This window comes from Chaetodon auriga, chromosome 8 (genome assembly GCF_051107435.1).
Source record: "Chaetodon auriga isolate fChaAug3 chromosome 8, fChaAug3.hap1, whole genome shotgun sequence".
Taxonomy (NCBI): Eukaryota; Metazoa; Chordata; class Actinopteri; order Chaetodontiformes; family Chaetodontidae; genus Chaetodon; species Chaetodon auriga.
The window spans coordinates 25,604,266-25,627,000 of NC_135081.1; the positions used below are offsets into that span (position 1 = coordinate 25,604,266).

Here is a 22,735-nt window from a genome sequence, read left to right on the forward strand (position 1 = left end):
GAATATTTGAAATTGACAGTGATGCTGAAACGGTGACGTTGATCAGCAACATATGGCTGAAAGCTAATCTGCTTAGTCGCCACAGTCGGTGCAGATAACCTGATCCGGCGGATCAGATTGGAGCATCCTTTAGTTTTAGAGTGTCCTTTCACTTTCTACACAATCTTTGACTTCTTTTGCTGCAATTTTTCTGATAAAATGTCAACAGTGTACTTCTTATTGTGGTGTGAGAGATGTTTGAATAGAAACCTGGCACTGCAAACACCTCGCTAGTCATACTCATACACAATTTTCAACTTAACATTAAACTGTACAAAGTAAAAATGGAAAAGGTCAGCTAGACGTGCCATTAAAATATAGCTGGGAAGTGGCTCCTGTGTGTAATTTTCCCATGATAGGCTAATAATTTCCTTCAAAGTTACTTTTGGGGAAAAGCTGTTAAGACCTAACACAGCCATGTTACAGGCCACAGGCGCCTCTCTTCTCTTTCACTCTGTTGCCCCACCTCACAGCCTGGTGTTAATGTACTTCTCCAGCCAACAGCTTGGCAGAGAGCTGCCAGCTGACACTTCACCTCTGGTTCAACAACACATTGCCTACACTCACCACTGCCTGCGAGAGTGCATTTGACTGTGTGCGCACCTCTGTGCGTAGGAGCACATAGGAACTTAAGACATTATCTCAGTATCTATATGATGTATATTGTCTGCATTTTATTCAAACTAGTTAAAGTCAAGCTTGTCTTTTAGAGATGAAATCAATAGTCCTATGTGCAGTTAGTCAGCTGATTGAATATTAAATAATCTTGATAATTTCAGTCATTTTCCAAGCATAAATGCCAAATACTGCATTTGCTGGTTCTAGCTTTCTAGCTTTTTGTTATACATGACAGTTAACTGCTCGCCAAATTAAGTTTACAAGACATGAAGATTTCAACTTGGGAAAGTATATTGAACATATTCCACCATTTTTTGACCTTATATAGACAAAGATCTAATTGATACTTACAACTAACCAAGTGATTAATGGATAATATCAATAAAAGGTAGCTGTAGTCCTATTATCTTTGTCCCCCTGAGTCAGTATTTTAACTTATTTTAATAATGCATCATTCACTGAGACTTGAGAACTGTGAACTCATAATATGTCAAAATGAGAATTTTTGCACACAGTGTCCAGCCTTTGAGCACAGATAGCACTGGAGCAATAGAGTGTGTGACCCTGGGGCAGTGGGTAAGTGGTGTGACCCTCCACTGTGTGCTTGTAAGGTCAATGGGTGACTTTGCCACACAGGAGTAAATTAGATGTGGCATGATCGAACCATATAACTGTCAGATGTGTGTGCATGTGTACACGTGTCTGTGTGTGTGTGTGAAAGATATAGGTGGTACTTTTGGGAGGTGGTTTCCTGGAATGTGCCACTAGAGCGGGACAGGATGTTAGCAACTGTTATGCACCACCACAACAGATCTGTTTCCTGTGTGTGTGCGTGACCATGCATGTCATTTTTGATACACAATAAAATCTGGCTGGAATCAAACCCGATTCAGACAACACGGAGGAAAGCACTGAGAGAACGTTAAACACGGCTCGCTCGGTCTGCTCAGAAGTAAGAATTATTCCTCCTCAGAGATGATGGCAATCAACGCAAAAAAATGTGTAAAGATCAAAAATATGATAAGAATGGAAAGACTGACGCACACTTGTTGCACTCTCAAACAAATGAGCGAGCACCCAAAGCATGTGCAGCTCGCTGGCTTGTACATTCACCGTCACAGACTCAGTTAGGTGTGTGTGTGTGTGTTCGTGTGTGTGACAACGGGTACCGAAGGAGCCACAATTTCCACACATAAATGACAGTAACACACACACGGAGCGCCGACCTGCTGAAAGGATACACTGAACCAGAAAAACAAGTCCACAATAACAGCTACAGACAAAAACACCCTGTGTTAATATATTTATGTGAGTGTGTGTCAGTGCTGACTCAGTGTGTGTGTGTGTGTGTGTGTGTGTGTGTGTGTGTGTGTGTTTGTAATTCAGCCTTCACAACGCAAACTCTCCTCCTTTCTCTCTCAGCGTCTCCTAGCAACCAGACACTTAAGGCCTAAAAATAACCCCCCCAGAAACGAACAGAACAAAAAAATAAAGCATAAACGGGCAATTAATCCTTTCAAGCCTGGAACACGGACTCAAATAGACCAGGTATTAGAAAGGGAAGAGCGGAGCCGGAGCAAGTGAGCAAGAGATGGAGACACACACAGAGAGAAAGGAGTGGGAGGCTGAATCTGCCAGCAACAGGTAGTCGTCAGGAGACAGAGTTCTGCGCTACATGAGAGTGTGTGTGTGTGTGCATAATGTGTGTGTACAAGAGTGTGTGCGTGCCCACTAGCCTTGGCTGGGAACAAGACAGAACTTTTCCACCCTCTCCAAAGGCAGGGGCTGCTCAAGGCAAACAAGGCTGCAGTGTAAACCAACCCAGCGGCCCTGCAACAAGCTGGCAACGAGTCCTGTGTTAAACAGAGTTTGAAGAGAGCAATGCGCCGCATGTCAAAAGACCCGGCAAGGCCTCCCTCTCTTTGACGGCGGACGCTTTTAATAAACAGCGTTATGAAACGAAGTAAAAGGCGACTGAGTCACGGGCGCACACGTACGCAGAGGCCTGCCGTCTCGCGTCTGAAGCCGACACATTCCACAGTGGATTAACATTCTGCATGCGTGATGGCAAGCGAGAGACCAAACAGCCAGACACCTGATCATCACGCCAGACACCTGACAGTTCAGGAGGACCTGTTCTGCTAAAAATCAGATCAGAGCTGTGCAGCGTAAGCAAAAGTAGCTTATCGCAATATTTTTCTAAGCTAGAAATATGTGATTGTATTTGATGGTTTCTTGCTTTTTCACTTGAAATGACATAAGTGTACTTAAGACCTTCCTTAAAGGAAAAGTTTCTGACAAAACCAAAAAGCTGGTGAGAGATAAATCTCAGAAACACAACATCCGTGTTTGACTCACAGTTTGTGTCAATGGGGCTGCAACAAATGTATTTTCATTCACTCAAAGATTATTTCTTCAATTAATCAATCTGCTGTTTAGGCTGCAAAATGTCAGAAAATAGTGAAAATCCTGAGCTCACATTTACCAAAAGCGGTGTCTTTCAATCCACTTTTTGTTTATATAAGAGTCCGAAACCCTGTAAGCAGAAACTGTTTGGTATTTTTTGCTTAATTTATCACATTACCAATTGATCGATTAATTTTCTTCACATTCAACTGATTAATTTAATAATCACGTCAGGTCTCGTGTGGTTCTCTTTGGCAAAGCACATTAACTTAGCATCATTTTCATGACTCTGTCCCTGACCTCATGCAGTATTAAAAAGGTATAGTCCTGTGTTAAACAGAGTTTGAAGAGAATAACACGCCGACCGTCTAAGTCCCATATTAATGGGTAACTTCAATGAACAGTGAACTAATGACTCTTGCCAGGCTTAACGTTTGGTGCATTACATTATCACACAATATAATTGTGAATAAGGCATTATTCCAGTGAAGCTGCACCTACTGGTCCCATTGCTCTGTCAGGTCATTAAAATGCTTGATGGAACAATGCCCTATGCATGTAAGCTCTGAAGGACATCATATGGTCAGATACAACTGAAGTAAACTTGCTAAGGGCAAATAATGAGCTAGGTCTCTTGTAAAGTTGGTCCTCTCTGCAGGCTAAGCATGCTTCAGATTGTAGAGGTCAGCCACTTTCAACATCTTGGACAAAAGGCCTCAGCTTTAATTGAAATGAAAACACTGTGTGAGACATCATTGTGTCTCCAGTGCCTTTAATTTTCTCACCTTTTCGAGTGTCTAGGTGGTAAAACTTCAAGCTATTAGGTATTCATGTATTAAGTGATCTTCACATGTACATTCTCCTTTACTTCCAGAAATAGCTTAGCACTAATCAAGGACTTTTATCCTCTTGATAGTGATTTGTTGCTGCGATAAAACAGAAGCTATGACTGACAAAGTTAATTCTTTAGACATTACATTTTACGCTATGCAGCTTTGTTGACCTGACCTATTTACCTTCTAAGCACTGGTTGGTTTCATAAGCCTGCTGGTAAGAAAACTGCTACTGCTACGATCAGCTTCACTTCCTGGTCAAATGACTGCAGTGGTTATGGGTATTTATTGGCTCCAGCTCTGGCTGGCAGCGATAGAAACACGACATCCAGGGGGAAATGCTACATGAGGTGAGGGTGCTTCTCTTGATTCGAGGGAATCTTTCACTTGGTGTTGTGTTTCAAAGAGAGACTGAAGCAAAAGATATGAGAAGTAACCATAACACTGCCACGTCTCCATGCTGCTTTCTACTGTTACCTGCTTTCCGGCGAATTCATAACATTGAACGTGACAACCTAAAATTTATATCTCAGAGGGGTGGGCGGCATAATGGTTTCGCCAGTGTTACTGGAGTTGCACCAGTTAGCTAACAAAGTTCAAATTCCCTCTTTTAGTAGTGCAACAAGCAGCTAGTGCTCTACATCTCAAAAAGCATTTTTATATGTGAGTGTATATTTGTGACTGAACAAAGCAATTCATTAACTGCAATGACATAATGTGGCCACAAGCTTCTGAACAGATGCTAACTGATGGATCCATGTATATAAATGTATGGGACTCATCTACTTTCCTTTTGTCATTTTGTTTTCAAGTCTGCAAAGTGTCTAATTGAAGCCCAGTTCTTGATGATGATGAACTGATGGACCTGCTCAATGCTGCTGTCAGTCTAGGCACATCCACGATTCCACTATCTGCCTACATTACACAGCAATTATACATTAATATTAGGTACCACAGCCATCTAATTTTTTTTAGATGCATACTGTGCATCCTTTATTTTTTCAATTTTGTTCTGAAAATGAAGAATCCATATCACATCAACAAACAAGGGAAAAGAGCCAAATCATTTGTTCGCATTTCCAAACAATTTTGGCACACCACTAATGCTTCTCCACAGTCTTCATGCATTTCAGTTTAACCAAAGTAATTACCTGGTACTCCTCTTAACTATGCATTCGTTTTATTTTACTTGACTTGTTCAGCTAGACCTGCCTTTGAAATCCTGGAGACAGAAGAAAAATCTTCACACACATCTTCAAAAACTCAAATATGGCGCCTGTGGATGCAGTCTGTGAGTGTGTTTGTGTGTGCCTCTGTGCTGTTGTTCAGACTATAGGTGAGAGTGAAACAGGTGACAGGCCCAAGGGAATCATGTTTTCCTCTGGTACTGCTCTGGTGCTGCTGACTGCACTGATGATGGCTTGCATTCACACGGTATTCACTGTGAGTACAAACGCACGTACACACACTTACCTAGAGTGTTTTCTGAAAAACATAAAAGCAGCACAGCTTTTCTACAAAACAAAAATGTAAGCTGACAGTGCGTGTATGCGGAAAAAACAACATCAAAATATCACTTGTTGACTAAGTTCACATGATTGCATCCAACAACTACACATGCACGCACACTCCCTGGCAGGCCGTGTGATCATCAGGGGAGAGGTAAACCTTACACGGGGCTGGTGGCCTGGTCTTCTAAACGGGCCCTGGGGTGATGAGTGAACAGGGGACATCGGCCGCTTGCCAACCAGCACTGTTGTCCTTAACACCTTCCTGCTGCTTGAGGGAGAACAGCTTCGGAGCAGTGTACAACATCCAGCTTCCAAAGTGCTAATGGCCAGGTAATTACCAAAATTAAGGATGGGAAGTTTCACAGCATCCTTGCATCAGAACGCTGGTGAGAGAAACAGTCTGAAGCTGTTTGCGACAGGCACACTGAAAAAAGTCACCATCTTTGATTGTTTCTGCTGCTCCTTCATGTATTAAATTAATTTTACACTGGCCCGCAAACCCAAAACAATACTTAACACGGTGTATTACACTGCAATTCATCCACATTCAAAGTCTCAGGCGTTGTTGACTTTGTGCCCTCAGTGGTTCCTGTGCGTCAGCAGTGTGTGTGAATAGCACCAAAAATACACACTACTTCACTAAGTCCCATCAACCTATTCCTTCCTCCACTTCTAGTCTATTTCTCCATCAGTCCCCCGTCCCAACTCCCCTCACCCCTCCTGTCTGTGCGTCCAGCCCTGTGCGCTTTCCTGCCATTCTTCTATCTCAGCTAATTTTAGATGAAGGAAAAGGCTCCGTCCACATCTGCTAGTCATTCTTTAAGAGGTTTTGTGTGTGTGTGTGTGTGTGTGTGTGTGTGTGTGTGATTGCGAGAAAGGAAACTGGGAAAAGGTCGAAGGGAGAGAGCAGCGGAATGAGTGCTGAAAAGGAAATAAAAGGAAAGGTATAAAACAACCAGGGTAAAGACAGAGTCCCTGTCACAACCAGAACAAATGCCCATTATGACTAAAATACAATCATTTAGATTTAGTGTTTCCTCTGCATTTACTTGACAGTGGTGAACCACAAGAGCAACAAGCTGCCATCAAAAGTAAAGAGAATGCGAAAAAACAAAACATTATAATTTAGCTCAATTTGCCCCTGAGAGGCACAGACAAATGTTAAGGCAGAGTGCTTGGAAATGGGGCTCTTTTCAATGTTCATAAATCATCCAAATTGGAATAATTTGTAGTCTGAAACAAAAGACAGAGGGAGAACGCGCAACCCACAGTTTTGACATGCTGGCCAGAGGCGAAGTAAAAAACGCACAAAATAACCCTTTTCTGCAGAATTATAGCATGCAGCACATTCCTTTTCTTCAGGAGTTTGAAGGTTTAAGGATTCACTTCATACGAAATCACACTGAAACTTACCCTCACCTGACAGACGTACAAAAATCAGGCCTTTATTTTTGACACTGACTACTTGTTTGCCGCGTCAACTTGGTTCTTATTCTAGATAACTTGCCCGTTTTGGCACATAAAACCTGCAAGATCGGTGTCCACAGTGTGAGTCACTGGAGCGGTAACAATACATGCTGGCTGATTCAGTGAATTCAACATTCACGATGATCATGTTCAACATAGACTTTAAAAATACCAGGTTTATGTCTGCAGGAGTCTGCACGTGTCCGCTGTAAAAAGTGGCCCCGACGAAGTCTCGTACCGTCTTGACTAGTGTATTTCACTTCGAGTGGACAGAGCAAACGTCCAGAAAAGACACACACACACACGTACAATCATTCACACGCACACACATGATCCTGGCACTCACCACTGCGCGTCACAGTGGGCTGTGAGGGGGACACAGAGGGCAGAGCACAGCGTGTTTATGTGTGTGTGTTTATCCCATCGTAAACAGGGACAAGAGACACATGCCGTGTCACCGCCTGTCACCACTTTCTCCTCTTCCCCTACTGTCCTCATCCTTCTCTCAGCTTCTCCTCTTTTCTATCAAGCCCTGTTCCTGAGCCCTCGCCCTTGTCTTGCGCCCCCTCGCTTCCTCTCCTCCTCTAACCCTCACCCCACTTGGTCAGCTTGTTAAGCGTGTCTCCTAAAGCTGATTAAGTAGTGTTGATCAGCCTTACATAACATTCACCTCGCACAGACGTTGCTGCCGGCCAGCTAGCATATTGTCTTTGTTCCTCTGTGTATGTGTATGTGAGAGATATCAGCGAGGGAAATTTTGCTTCAATGAACTTTGCTCTGCATGGAGTATCTGCAGTTGCAATACACACACACACACACACACACACACACGCCTGTATGCATGAATTACGGTAACACTATTGTCTTCTTGGACTGGAGCCAAGTCCATGCATGGTCTCATTGACATGAGCAAATTTGGCCACAATGGTGGAATGTGCACATCATCATGGTCTCCTCGGGAGTGTGTAGATGTGTGTGTCTGTGTGTGTGCTCCTACTGCAGGCTGTGTAGATAATCACTGCTTATCCCCAAGTTACCATGGGGCTGCCAAGAGAGACCATGCACCTACAACACTGCAGCAGGGGGTGGGGAGCACACGCCAGCACACAAACACACTTGACATGACAGATTGAAGACATAAATGATGAAAACGATCTTCACAACCACATTCATACATACATGCATACACTCTAACACTGTGTTGGTGGTGCCCGTAAACAAAGGCCTGTTCCAGATCTCATTAATTGGTATTGAGTTAATGAGGCAATGCACACAGGCAGGTTGGAAAGGTTGAGTCCAGCTCCTCTTCTCTCCTCTCCTGGTTTGCACTTGCGCTTTGCCTCGTGGGAAAGATTAGAATCCTCAGCTGGAGCAAATAAGGCTGGACGTTATGCAAGAGCCCAGGAGAGGGAGGAAGAGAGAGAGAGAGAGAGAGAGAGAGAGAGAGAGAGAGAGAGAGAGAGAGAGAGAGAGAGAGAGAGAGAGACTGATGATGATGTAACTTGAGGGAAGAGCAAAATACAGAAATGAAGGGCAAGGGAGAAAGAGAAGAGAGGGGCTACAAAGGTGTGACAGGAGGCCTTGAAGCAGCCGACCTTCCAGAGCGACCAAGCTCCATCGCAGCTTGTTGTATGTGTCTTACTGTGCTTTATGGTGCCAGCCACCCATCTGAACAATTGCAGCCAATCTACTCTACGAGGCAATGAGCTCAGCCGCAAACACACAGCTGCCCTGCACTGGCAGAGACCAGACCTCTTCACTTTCTCACATCCTCGCCCAACCACACGCAAAAATAGACTATACGATTTAAGGTCAATCTCAGAGATATATTTGGTTTCATTATGACCTCCCTGAGTGACATATATAGAACTGCGTTTCTGATTCAACATACAATGTGGTTATTACAAGCCTGCCAGACCCAGAAAGGCAGGGATTATGAATGCAAGGCAAGCAGTTCTCACAAGAGTCGTCACTTTTCACTTAGACTTCAAGAAAAAATATTGAATAGAAAAAGTAATGACAAGATCTGTATTATTAGATTATCTGACTGGCTTAAAAAAAGTCAAAGTATATAAGCACAACAGGTAGTCCAAAATACATCTGAACACATTTTAAGGACTGAAACGATTAGTTGATCAACAGGAACAACGGCCAATCATCTGACAAAATTAAGTGTTTTTGGCATTTTTCAAGCAAAAACTATGAAAAAACCCAGAACATTCTGTGGTTCCATCTTCTCAAATGAGAAACTTTGCTGCTTTTCTTTATTTTATGTGATCATAACCGGAATATATTTGGGTCTGGGCTGAATGAACAAAACAAATGTCTCATACAAAACACGTTACCTTTGACTCTGGGAAACTGAATGGTATTTTAATGCTCTTTTACAGACTTAACAATTCATCTATTTAAAAGAATCGACAGATTTATCGATAATCAAAACATCTGAAAATGTTGTTAGCTTGTACTGCTTAAACAAGCTGCCGTACTTAACTTATTACAGAACTTTCCAAATTTAGGGGGACATGTTTACCTTTATTTAACAGTTCATGGTGGACAAGAGCAGGAAGAGGGAAGGACCAAGGCCGGACGAGAACCCAGGAAGACCAACAAAATGGCTTACAACCTTTATAAAATGTGACATAAACATTTACATAATTCAGCAGCACGAGGCTCAAGATTACACAAAATCATCTTCACTTCCTCATCCTCATCTGACTACTGCCGCTGACTGGGAGGGACGCTAATTCTACCGCAGCAGTATACAACTACAACAACCCTGATTTTTAGATGTCGCTTTTGGCAAATCGTGCATGTCAAAAATAAATATCAGGTGCGAGGAGGAACGCAAAGAAACAAAAGACAACAGGGAAGGAAGTGAAAAAAGAGAGAAAGGAATGAGGTATGGGGAAGGAAGGAAGTTCACAGAGATAAAAGCCTGACTGGCAGAGAGAGAGAGAGAGAGAGAGAGAGAGAGAGAGAGAGATAGAGAGAGAGAGAGAGAGAGAGAGAGCAATGAACTTTCTCCCCTCCATCAGTGTACTGCTTGGATGGCGTTATGTAAGAGCTGAGTGTACACACACTGATTACCTCCGCTTGGTGGAACTCATAACATGAGGTGCTACCTCACTGTGTGTGTGTGTGTGTGTGTGTGTGTGTGTGTGTGTGTGTGTGGGTTGGTACGTGGGTACATGTGTGAACATATGATGGCGATACCTCTCAGTTACATTTCATGCACAAAGACATGGGCACACATACAGACAGCATACATACAAACTATTGTCCTGAGTGCTGATTCAAAAGGGCTCAGATCATCCGTCCAAGGTGTAAGATTGCATTGCATGGGGCTTCCCCACGAAGTGACAGCTGCAGTTACACCTACACAATACCAGTTTGATCACACACACACACACACACACACACACACACACCCACAATAGATCATTGCACTGCATTTACATACAATCTTATTAATTATAGAGTAATCAGATTTGAGAAATACGTCAATTATTGTACATTTAAAATCTGAATTGCGATATCTGCATCGAATTAGAAGGGACGCTGAGTAAGACGGATGTTAAACCTCTGCTGTTTGTTTGAGTTTTAATTCTGTGTACACGCCAGAAAGGTTGCAGAGTGCACTAATGTGATGATGCGTTTCAGTACATAAACAGAGCCATGAGTAACAGTTGTGGAAAATTAAATAGTCTTCATCAATGTGAACAAGAGGCACCAATAACGTGCCTTCATGTTTGTCCCGTTCCCTTATTTCGTAGTACTACTTCTGCATGTTAACTGTTGTGATTGGGTGTGTGTGCATGGGTGAAAACGTGTGGATTGAAGCATGATTGCCTTGAAGACACCTGCCACCAACAGCAGTGTTTCCCATACGCTGATTTATTTGTGGCATCCCACCACAATATCAACATTAACTTCCTTTAATTTTAATATTTAAAATGGCTAAAATTTGACTTCGCTGTAGAGCAGCATGCAGCGCACTGATTCGCCTCAGCCTCTCCTTGCCCCTCTCTCACTGTCCCTCTCTTTCTCACAAACACATAGACGACGGACGTGTGTGTGCGCAGTGCCTCCTCTCCGTGTACACGATGAATCAAAACATGATTATGTGCGGGAGGAAGGACTCTTCCCTGCAGAGAAGACGGCTGGCTGAACTCCTCAACAGAACTGAGTTCAACTCAACTCTCCATAATTTTTCCCCAAACCGACACATTCAGGTTAACTCTATCTATATTCTTAGCCTATGTTCTTAACACAACGCTGGCAATCTTGGAGAGCCAACTCTTCAATCAATTTCTTAGCAAGCATGTACGGAGCCTAGCTAGTTAGGATAACTGCTGTCTAATGAGCAGTCCTTCGCAAAACCCCAGTCAAGCCAGCCCGCGCTTGGATTTTGATGCATCTATCTGCATTGAAGCAGATGAGACCTTCACATTTATCTGAGACAACAAAGGACTTGGCAATTAAAACGTTTACAGTGGAGCACCTTATATATGGTATTATTTAATAATTAATTTGAGGAAGCGTGAGCAAAAAATTTGTGACTTGTTGCCGCACCCTATATTACACAGAGAAACAAGTTTACACATTCGCATTGCTGACATCGATGAGTCACACACACGCACAGATCCCACATTCCCACACACACCTCTGCACTCTGCCTCTTCTCACAACTAACCTAAGGGACAGAGTGTACCTTTGCACAGAACCTGGCTAATACTTGGGCCAGACGAACACAATAACCCTACTAACACAACACCCACACACAAACAGTGAGGATACTAGCTGGGGGCCAGCTGAAGAGAGAGCTGTGTACGAGTGTGTGTGTGTGTGTGATGCAAGATGCACGTGTGTGAGCGACTACAAAGACCCTAGTGTATATTAGTGCGTGTATGGACAAAAATAATTCACTGAAATTACGGTTACAACACTTCTAATTCACGTTGTGCACTCTTTCTGTAGCCTGCAGTCAGGAACATAATATTTATGACTGGCATCTCTTGGCAGAGAAAGATTCTGCACTTAGGACTTGTTTCCAAGGTTACATGTATACAAAGTATTATTGTTTAGCAGATATGCACATGCTGGCAGTTAAAACCAGAGACGCCATGCTACAGAAAATATGCCAATGAATTCTGTTTGAGGTGTTTTTGGATGCCATTTAGCAATATTATTGTATTATGGTAAAAACTGTGCCCGCTGAGGTCCTGAGACCCTGATCTGGACTAGATGTTTATCAATGATACGCATAACAACTTCTTTGAATTTCAGTTGCACTGGGTTCGAGAGCCTTCCTGTCCTTCACTTAACAGTCTCTTACCAAACCCTATGACCAAGCACTTTTTGTCCATTTTCTCTTCCTGCACCACACTTCTGGGTGTCTCTGTTTAGCTCGTCATCGTTCCCTCCTTCCCTTCATGCTTTGTAAATCCCCCTGCTGCTCTTGATCCGTTCTTCCCTGCTTTACTTTTCTCTGTCACCCTGTGACTGGCCAGGGGATCTAGCTCACTGTTCTCTTCATCAAAAGCTTTAATCCCCTAAAACAACAATCACTATGTGTGTGTATGTACAGTAGGCCTATATGCGTGTGCGCCCACCCGCATGCAACTGCCTGGCTGTTACATAATTTCACTGAGCCACATCTGATGCTAAAAATGGACATGGATAAAAACTATTGTGACCAGGGGCAGGGCTACTGTACAGAGGCACTGGCAAACACAAAGCGCACATACACATAAACAGCGGGGGGCTGGGCAACCTGCTGAACCTTGAAGTCATGAACCAGAGATGAAAAATTTCCTTCACTGATCGTCAGTCATGTTAGTGTTCAAATGTTAATAATTATTAAAGGCTGAAGACACAAAACAGGTGATATTTTAGGACATAAGAACCACCTATACAGCCTGTACGGTGAGTAGCGTGTAAGATTATGTTATGGTGGATCAGTTCTGCAGGTATGGTGCTGTAAAAGAGGGTTGGTAAAAGGAAAAGGCAACCACAGTGAACTGTTTAGATGAACGCGTGGTGTAACACTTCTGCAACATAAATAATTAACTCAGCTTCAGCAAATAACCCCCACCACAACCAAATTAAAATTCAATTCAAATAAGAGTAAAATGTAATTTAAAACTGATCCCATCAAATGAAGGATCTGAGTGAAAACACCAAACGGTGGGTGAAATAAATAAATAGGATATTGCGATATGTTTTGGTCCAGAGTGGTCAAGAGTGGAGAGTGGTTCAGCACAAAAGAGCGGCTCGCATACTCACTTGTGGACAAACTCCCTTAGAAATATGTGATGAGACGAGTGTGCTCCTGCTCCAGCTGTGTATGTGTGTGTGCACGCGCCTACGCGTGTGTGGAGGAGGATATGCTATATGATGTGAAGCACTGATGGCCGATTTGTCATTAAAGTTTAATCACTCTGCTTTCCTATAAATACCTTTCCAATGATCCAATGCATTATTCAGTCCCAGGCCTCTCTCAGGCCAGCACACACAGACAGATACACAAGCAGAGACACACACAGAGACACACCTGAAGAGGCTCGAAAAAGCCAGCGCCCTGCAGGAAGGAAGTCTTATGAACATTTAAGAGGACGATGGCCAGTGGGCAAAAATAGAGCTGGATGTTTGTCCTGCGGTGAGTGCAAGCTTTAGGAGCCCATGGCTGTGTGTGTGTGTGTGTGTGTGTGTGTGTGTGTGTGTGTGTGTGAGTATCGACATATGTTCAAACTGCCGCATGCACTGAGGCCAATTTGCACTTGATACAAGCTTGTGGTCTAGTCTGACTTTCAGCTCATATTTTGAGTTTTCAGGGTGACTCTAGGAACACCAGCCCCCACTGACTGCTGATGCATTTTGACAGTGACTGACAGCTTTCTGTACTACATGAGCCATGTTAGCAGACTGTGCTGTATCTGGTCATCGAGTCATGCTGGCTGGTAAATCAGGGTGTCCAGTGAAAGAAAGAGAGACAGGGTAGGGTGACATGAAGCAGGAGAGAAGGGGAGAGAGCAGGAAAGAGGAGGAGGAGGCTAATGGAAGAGGAGCTGCCACTGGGGTATTAGTCCATGGATTGGTGACACAGGAATGATAGTGAGAGGGAGCAGAGGATGGTGGGATGGGAGGGTCAATCGATGCTTAAAAAGGTTTCACTCCCCTACAGGGACATGTGCATCTGTGTGTGCACAAACACACAACAGTCTGTTCCAAATGAAAACACTATCTCTCTCTTACACACACAGTGCATGGCTCCATCTGGCCCAGAAGTCAAGAGGTATTGTAGATTAGCAATCCCTTCATCTAGTTTAGGCCCAGACAGTAGGTTTGTTTTTCTACATCTTGAGTATCAAAGACGGTGTTCGCGTGTGGGGTTGTTCAGAAGGATGAAATAAGATCAAGCAATCACAGCTGATAAAAGGCAGAGGATGTCCTTTTTCCTCGTACACTCACACATGCACCGTTTGCCACTGCTAATCCTATCGGAGAAGGTGCCATTTGGCTAGAATAAAGCGAACCAGTCTTTTTATTAGCAACACTTTCCCACACGTTGTACCTGTGACATGGCATTCCCACCTAAAGCCCTGCCTTTCAAATGCACATAACTTCCTCGCTCGGATAGGCTGTGATGAGTTGGCTCAAAGTTCAAAATGAGCTCTGACGTACAGAAGAGAACAGGTCTGAACATGGGGGGGGGGGGGGGGGGGGGGTTAAAGACAGACAGCCACTGCCAGCACAGTGAAAGACAGATAGGCAGAGGAAGAGGAAAGACGGGTTGAAAAGAAAACTCCAAACGTGATCGTGCATTCCTTACATGGGGTGCAGGGAGGTAGGGAGGGAGGGAGGGAGAGAGAGGGGGAGAGAAAGAGAGGGAGGAATGGGGGAAGGGAGAGAGGGGAGAAGAGGAGGAGGGTGACAAGAGAGAAAGTTTAACTTGGCGCCAGACAGCATTTCAATACCCAACAGCCAACCACACAGACACTCGCACTAAATATCGACACTATGCAAGTGGCACAGAAGTCCTTTTGGTGACTTCCCATCGTCCGAAATTAGATTAGATATTTGCCCTCCACCCCCGCTCCCTGGGTCCAGCACAGAGGCAGATTCCCAGATAAAAATAGCCAGAGGAACTATTCAAACACTGCTGCCTTTCTGCAGGGAGTGTCTGCTGACTGCACTGGACTTAAGGGGTTAGAGAGGGGTTAGGAGCTCCACTCACCACCTCCCTGAATCAGAGGGCCTGGGACAACCCGAGCTCTATCGCACTTATAGACAAACACAAGCACTGACGAAGTTCAAATTACTGTGTGCAACTTTTAATTTCTGTTCTTTTTTTGTTGTTGTTGTTCTGTTTTGTTTTGTTTTTACAACAAGGAGAATATATGGCCAAATTGCCAATGCTGTGTGTGGTTAATTAAAATTCACAGTGCACAGGAGATCCAGTCCTGTTGTTGACACTGTCTGAGATGTACATTAGCAGCCACACTGTGAGTAGATCCCTAATGAGAAGATGCCCTCAGCATGGCAAGCATTATTGGGGTCAATCTAAGAAGATTAGGAGTGTACATTACAACACCATTCAGGCCAAGCCACACCATTGGCAAAAACAGCCACAGTCGAGTGCAGCAGCATCAGTGGAGGATTATGAGAAACTGCTGTCTGTGTGTGTGTGCGTGTGCGTGTGTGTGTGTGTGTGCAACAGGCCAGGCCAGGTGGTTGTGGTGTGGTTCAGAGGTGGTGCAAGAAGGAAGGGGTGAAGGAAGAGTTAGCTTCATGACTGCCTGCCTGACTAACTGACTAAGTGCTGTCATGGTCTTGACAGCTTACACTCTGATTATACTCTAACCAGCAGAGAGGTGACACTCCAGACTCTAACCTAAAGGACGGGTCATTGTGTTGTGAGGATCCAAAATAAAACCTCTCATCTGGAAGGATCAGAGGAATCGAGTTACCTGATCTTCACTGGTGTGTGTGTGTGTGTGTGTGTGTGTGTGTGTGTGTGTGTGTGTGAGTGTGTGTGTGTGTGTGTGTGTGTGTGTGTGCGCACGCGTGTGTGCATGCATTCGCACACATGTCATCAGACTCAGATCAGTTTCAATGGCGCCGCCATCACCAAGAAGCTGTTATACATACACCCGCAAGCACTGACGTACACATTTTGTTCACAAGTAATGCCTTTACAAAGCTGCCCACCATGAAAACCTTGTCTCCTTCATACACACACTTGATATTCTTTTACAATAACATGCCATTCTGCACCTCACTCTGAGTCACCTCTACAACAATGCAGCTCTGTAAACTCCCCATATTACATTACAATACACATGCATGCGCAAACACAAACAGCTGCTAAGCAGTGCAGGTCAATCCATGCACACCAACACACCCTACTGCATTCTCAACATGAATTTTGATACCCATTTGAAAAGAGACCCTTGCTGTGTGCGTGCGTGCGTGTGCATGGTGCGGTATGTGAGCATTTTGAGGCTGATAGCTTTCACGAAAAAAATGTACCTCATCTCTCTTAAAATAATTGCCATTATTTTGATTCCATCCTTCAATCAGTCTTATTCATATTGTCCTTATGATGTATTCAGAATATGTCTGTATATAAATGCATGCATGCCTTTGCAAGTTACCGAGTGAGTGTGTTCAGGAAAGGCAAGCAGAGATAGTAACTGTTGTGTTTTCCCCTCATGTGTAATGCAACACAGCCGGCAACTATTAACCTTCTAAGCAGGAATGTGGGAGGTCCAAGAATTCCAATAAAAAGCAGCAGTGTGTGCAAGAGTGTGTGTTCTGTATATGTGCACTCACACATGTGTTCCTCAATGTGTAACAGTTATCTGTCAACGGGCTAGCCCATCCAGACAAGCAGACCCAACTCATTACCTTCCCGGACCGATAGCCAATACGGTCGATATGGGGTCATGCTGTGGCTACAACCAATGGCATCGCAGTAAATCTAGGCTCAACTCACATCGCAGACATGCACACATGGCTTGAGGACACATTTAGTTCTGCAGCTGTGTTATCAGCGTAAAAAGTGCATTTTAAATGGACACCACAACTGTGCAGTTGATCAAACGGGTCTGAAAGGGCGATAATCTATAGGACCCTATGGCCAGGTCTGAGGTTAATGTGTGGGTCCCCGGGGCAGTGGGTGAGCAGGCCGGCCGCAGCGCTGGACAGCGGTCAGTGGTCTATCAAGGGTAACGCTGCCTTGTCGGTAGTGGTCTCCCTGGTCAAGGGCGACACAGGACTAATGGTGGGGAGGTCCATTAGTGTCAACTGGCTGAGCACATTGTTCCCTTCGGTCACATTCCTGGCTAAATACAGACATTTCCACAACTGAAGGCCCCCTCTACCAGAAGTCATTTGTCAACTTAGCATCACAGACGACCATATCAAAACTTTTACGAAGAACTATTATGACAAGGAAAAGTGGGCCACGCTGCCTCTGCACTGGGGAATGCTCAGTCTGTCTGTTATAAAATCGACCTCTACGATGAATTTACAACAACTTAAAACGCTGCATTAAAGACATAGTTTTATTACAGTGTAAATATTAAGCTGCAGGGTGATACATAAAATTTTAGCCAACAACTTAATCAGCAATGGTATTTTGCCTTAACAGCTTTAGCATGATTACTAACAGCTGATACGCTCACACCAGCAATCAAAGTTGATTCTTGGCACTTACCGGAACTTGCCATCTTTTTCAGATGGAAGATAACCAGTTCTGTTATGGAACATCATCTGTTTCAGGCTTAAAGCATGTTGGCTGAGCCCGATCACAGCAGGATACTGTCTCATAAACCAGGCTGTAAAACTGTATTGGGATAATGGGAGGTAGTGGTTTTGCTGTGGTCAGCACTGCGAGGGAGTTTTCACAGATAAGGCTAATCGCTGTGCTTATCATCACAGTGGTTGTGTGTTGAGATTGAAAAGCATATGCTCGCGATAGCACGCATAAACCCACACAGGGAAAAGGTGAAATGTTCCCTCTCAATTCCTTACTCATAATCTACCCCTTTGTCTGCTGCTCTGCCACATCATAAGGCAGGACTCTGTGTGTGTGTGTGTGTGTGTGTAGAAAAAATGTTAAAATGGCTCCACAGCACATCAGTCATTCTGGGGAAGTAGCACAAAACAATACTCATTAAACTACATAGTTAAATGAGTGAATGCTTACATTTACCTTGCTCTTTCTTTGACTCTTTTTCTCTCTCTCACACACTCTCTCACACACACACACACAGATGCCCACACACATGTTTCACGCGCATGCAGAAGTGCGGTCTCTTCACTTGTCAAAAGCACCACCAAACTATGAGCTACTCTGCACCATTATGAGTACAATGAGAGGTCCCCGGCCCCACAAGTCCATACACAATCAGCCCCAAGGCCTGCCCCACTCCCACCATTGTCCCACACTCCACACACACACAATGGCCACTCCAGAGCCAGGGGTCCCACTATGCAATTCCATCGCACAAAGACACACACCAGTCCTTATCCCGTCAGAGAGAGAAAAGAATGATAGAGGTGGCAGAAGAAAAATTGCAACCCTTGGGAAGGGATGGAGGGAAATGAATGAAACACAAAGTGCAAAGTGTGTGTGGCGGGGGTGTAGATAACATATTAGGAAGGGAGAGACATTCAGGCAAGTTATTGTTGTGTATGTATGTCCTTATCGCCAGAGCTTAATCAATCATTAGCACAGCCTTTGAGGTACATAAAAAGGTGGATGTATGACTACGTCAGTGCAGACAAGACACTACATACCACCAGCTCCCTGTCTGCTGACTAATGCAACCTGTAGTCTGGGGGACTGCCTTTAACCAATCTCCCTGACTACATTAAAGCTATCAAAAAACAGGTAAACAGCACTGACAGACACACAAACCAACACCAAGCTGCCGGCACCAACATATGCAGCTATAGCCCTGCCATTTCCTGTGTCATCATATCAATTCTCTGTGTCAGCAGATGTCTTATCATCTATTCGGGCTAATGAAGTGCCCGTGGAAGACAGGAGTGCAAGGGGAAATGTTCAGTAATGGAGAGAAAGGAGCTGAGCTCCACGGAGGCAGGATCTTACCATATGGGACGTAATCCTACATCACCAAACATCCTTGGAGGGGATGATTACATTTTTTTATCCTACACATGTCCAGGCACTGTTTTATCCTTCTGCATTCACGAAATGTGCTCAATGTAAATGAATGGATCTAGACAGGTTAAGGGTTAAAACTTGTGTCCTGATTGCAAACGCAGCAACAGCAGGAGATCAGACAGATCAGGACGGCACCGTGGATTAACCACTTCAATAATTCTGTTTAAAGGTGCTGTTATAAGATCAGATGTATTGTTAGATAACGCCTCTGAGATTGAGTTGCTATGTTTACCAACTAGTGCTAAAAGGATTAATCAAGTTAATCAAAAGAGAATTAATCAAATTTAATTCTGACGAACAGAGAAATAGTTACAGCATCACAGGGGCAAGAAGCTGTTTGCTTTCTACATTTAAAAAAAAAAAAGAGCTGAAAACATTAGTAAATCAATCAACAACTTCTTTGATCACTGATATGACATTTGCTTGTTTCAGCTTCTTTATTGTGAAGATTTGCTGGTTTTCCTTGTCTCACACTACAGTATACTGAATATCTTTGGGTTTTCACATTGGGGTCAAGGACATTATGAGGTGCATTTTTTTTTTCTTCTATTCATGGATCAAACAATTAATGAAGAAAGTAATCAGAAACTGTGTGTTGCAGCCCTAATGTTGAATGTGAGACTGAGTAAGTGGTGTCAAGACTTAACTTTAATCATAATATTTCATAGACAAAATCAATAAAACAAAAAAAAAAAAAAAGAAAGAAAAAGAAGATCAAGAACGACTGTCCATGGTAATGCAGACAGCTTGGATGGCAGCACACACACAGAAAAGTAACACACACCTAGGGTTGTACCGAGGTGCAGGTCACTGGGAGGAAAACTTGAGAGCAGGAGAGAAGTGTCACACACTCCATACGCTCCTCGGGCCTTCTTCAAGATCATGACACACTTTGCACACTTTACACCAACTACTGCAGGACTAGTTAATGGCCCTTACCTTTACTGACACACACACACCAACTGCATACGACACATAACCTTAGCACAATCAACTTTCAGTGGTTCCCCAGAAGGGCTCCAGCTATCTGCTGCCACACAAACACTGGGCTCCTTGTAATAAAAGGGCTACTTGTGGTGGGATGCGGCGTGATGTCATGGCTGCCTCCTCAGGGCTGCTGCAGGGAGTGGGTGTGTGTGTGCAGGAATGTGGAGGGTTGAGAGGCTGAGGCTGGGTGCAGCGGGAGTCAGGAGGGGACAGGGTGGGGGAGGGGAGGGAGCATCCCAAGTGGAAAAGGGTCCCACATAGTTGTAGTTAGTCACACACGCGGCCGTATGCCAAATGCTTACCAGTAACTACTTAGTAAGCCGTCACATTGTGTACAGAGACAATGAATGATTGTTGCGTACTTTCAGATGTTATCCACTGGGTTTCTTGTACTTTCATTCTGCTCAGTTATGTCAAATCAAACAAATTAAGTTTTGTCATCATGTCAGGCAGATTATTACTGACACTCAGAAAAAAAAAAAAAAAACAAAACACTGAAAACTGGCAAAAGTCATAGTACTTCCACTTCCTCCTTTCTACAAAAAAAGAAATGCCTTGGCTTCCAGTGAAGGGAGCAAGAACAAACTTATGCAAGCATTTCAGGAATTAGACAAAATGACACACACAGACACCTCAGCTGACTACTGGAAACCCCCCCTGCTCTCACGTCAATGCGCTGACAAGCCAAGTACCTGCCAAACGTACGCTCAGTTACTGGTTATTATCAGCCTGCTCCGTATACCTCGCTGCAGCCAGTCACCTCAACACCACCACCACCAGGAGGAGAGGAGTCTCGAGGCAACTTATCAACACGTCCACATCTCTCCTTCTCAGTCAAGTCAGTACAAATACACACCTATGCAATGCTTGGAGGGTTTTCAGCCCGCTCTCTGGAAGGTGCTGGATGGTGAAATTAGGTTGTCAGGGTGACACGGAGGATGTCGCTGTAACAACTGTACAGTAGTTTAACCACTTCCTCTTGAACCGGAGTACAGTACTAAACCTGCACCAGATTTTACAGTCTTATCTAGCTGAATCACGGACAGCTGCGCTAATCCCGAACCACCAAAATCAACAGGTTTTCGCCGTCCTTTTCGACTGGAAGCGGAAGTTGATAACTCCGTAGCTCGGTCATTAATCAGCAGTGTTAGTTACTGTTAGCTTTAGCGACAACAACCGCGACAAGTAAACAAGAAAGACAATGGTGGATTAAAAAAAAAAAAAAATCAGCGCAAGAGTCACGCAAACTTACCGCTCTCCCCAGGTGTTTTCATTCTCTCCGCTTTAGCCACTTAGCAAGAGCGCAAAGTTGCTAAATGCGAGGAATTCCACAAAGTTGCTTGTGGAAAGAAAAGTCAGTCTCTCGGCCTCTTCCTCCCCCTCGAGTTCCCAATCTGGAAAACTAGGTGAAGATACACGGGAAACTTTTGTCGCGGCTGCTTCAGCGGCTCTCTTCTCCGGCCGCCGCGCTCTCTCGGTCCGCTTCCCCGGCTCTCTGCCAGACCACAAAACGGTTTGCTTTCCACCGAGCTGAGCGGTCAAGACCTCGCCGTTGGTCCTCGCTTCTCGTGCCGTGACTAGCACCGTTGAAATCTGCTCAAGTTGCGGCGGAAAACGGCCAACCGTCTCGACTCGAGCCAGCCGAAGAGCCTTTCTCTCTCTCTTTGAACAAGTTCTGTCGCTAACTGTCCGGTAGCTGTTTACTCCGTCTCAACCGCATCTTCGTCGCTGTTTGACATCTCTCCGCCGCAAAGCTTTGTTACTTCTTTGACAGAAATTGACGTTGGAGAGGAACCTCTCTTTCTTTACAGACTTTTTTAAGTCCTCCACTCACTCTCACACCATTCAGTGCTCGTCTCTCCTCCCCCCGTGCCTCTCCGTCCTCGGGGTGTCGTGTTTCGCTCGCTCTCTTCTGAGCGGGGCCCGCCCACACTGACGGGAGAGGAGGGGGGGCTAACGTGGCGAGTCACGCCCACTCACCACGAGCCGGGGCCCGGGCTGGCGTCACTGCAGCACGCGGCGTTGCCTGGGAGACAGCCACAGCGCTGCCGTGGTGACATCACATCCGAGTCCTACGATTCGAGGGAGGCGCGAGAGCGGCCCAGCTCGCACGGTCCGTTTACGTCAATCAGTGGTTATGGCTCTAATTAAGCCATTTCTTATGAGGATAATTACACTTATTAAACTGACAAATTAAATATGAAAGCGTCAGTTAGTGATTAACCCTGAATACAGGAAATTCACACTCAGTATTACTGCGCATCTTATTGAGTCAGCCACGTTTGAGCCATGACTATAGTGATCAGAGCAAACTCAGTTCCTTTGCACCACTAAAAACAAAAGTTCGCCTTTGTTCCCCTCAACTCAAAATACGTTTGATCTTAACTGTGCAGAATTACATGTGTTTGGGCTGCTTTCACACTAATCTGCTGAAGGGGGGGAAGTCTCTCTGCACGCCTTAAAATGGAGTTTAACACGTATCATGATCCAATATGCAACAAGTGTGACGTGAAACCTCCAGTGCATTGTACACTGACAATGGAAGTGAAAAGAAGTGGGAAACATCTTGTGTCCAGCTGTTAAGCTTTGGAAAATGAAACACGTTTCAATCATTTTTGGTAAAGTAAAAGTAACCTAGTCAAATTGACAGTGAATTAAAATGCATTTTCTCTTTG

General features: G+C 44.4%; 1 protein-coding gene across 1 annotated transcript in view; it reads right to left on the reverse strand.

Annotated features, from left to right (window-relative positions):
* The window catches only part of erfl3 (Ets2 repressor factor like 3), a 44,772-nt gene extending 22,834 nt beyond the window's left edge, over window positions 1–21,938 (reverse strand). Inside the window, exon 1 of the mRNA XM_076736946.1 lies at window positions 21,313–21,938. Within this exon, the coding sequence (XP_076593061.1) occupies window positions 21,313–21,334 (22 nt within the window). The 5' untranslated portion in view covers window positions 21,335–21,938. The remainder of the gene's footprint in view (window positions 1–21,312) is intronic.
* Window positions 21,939–22,735: the final 797 nt, after the last annotated feature.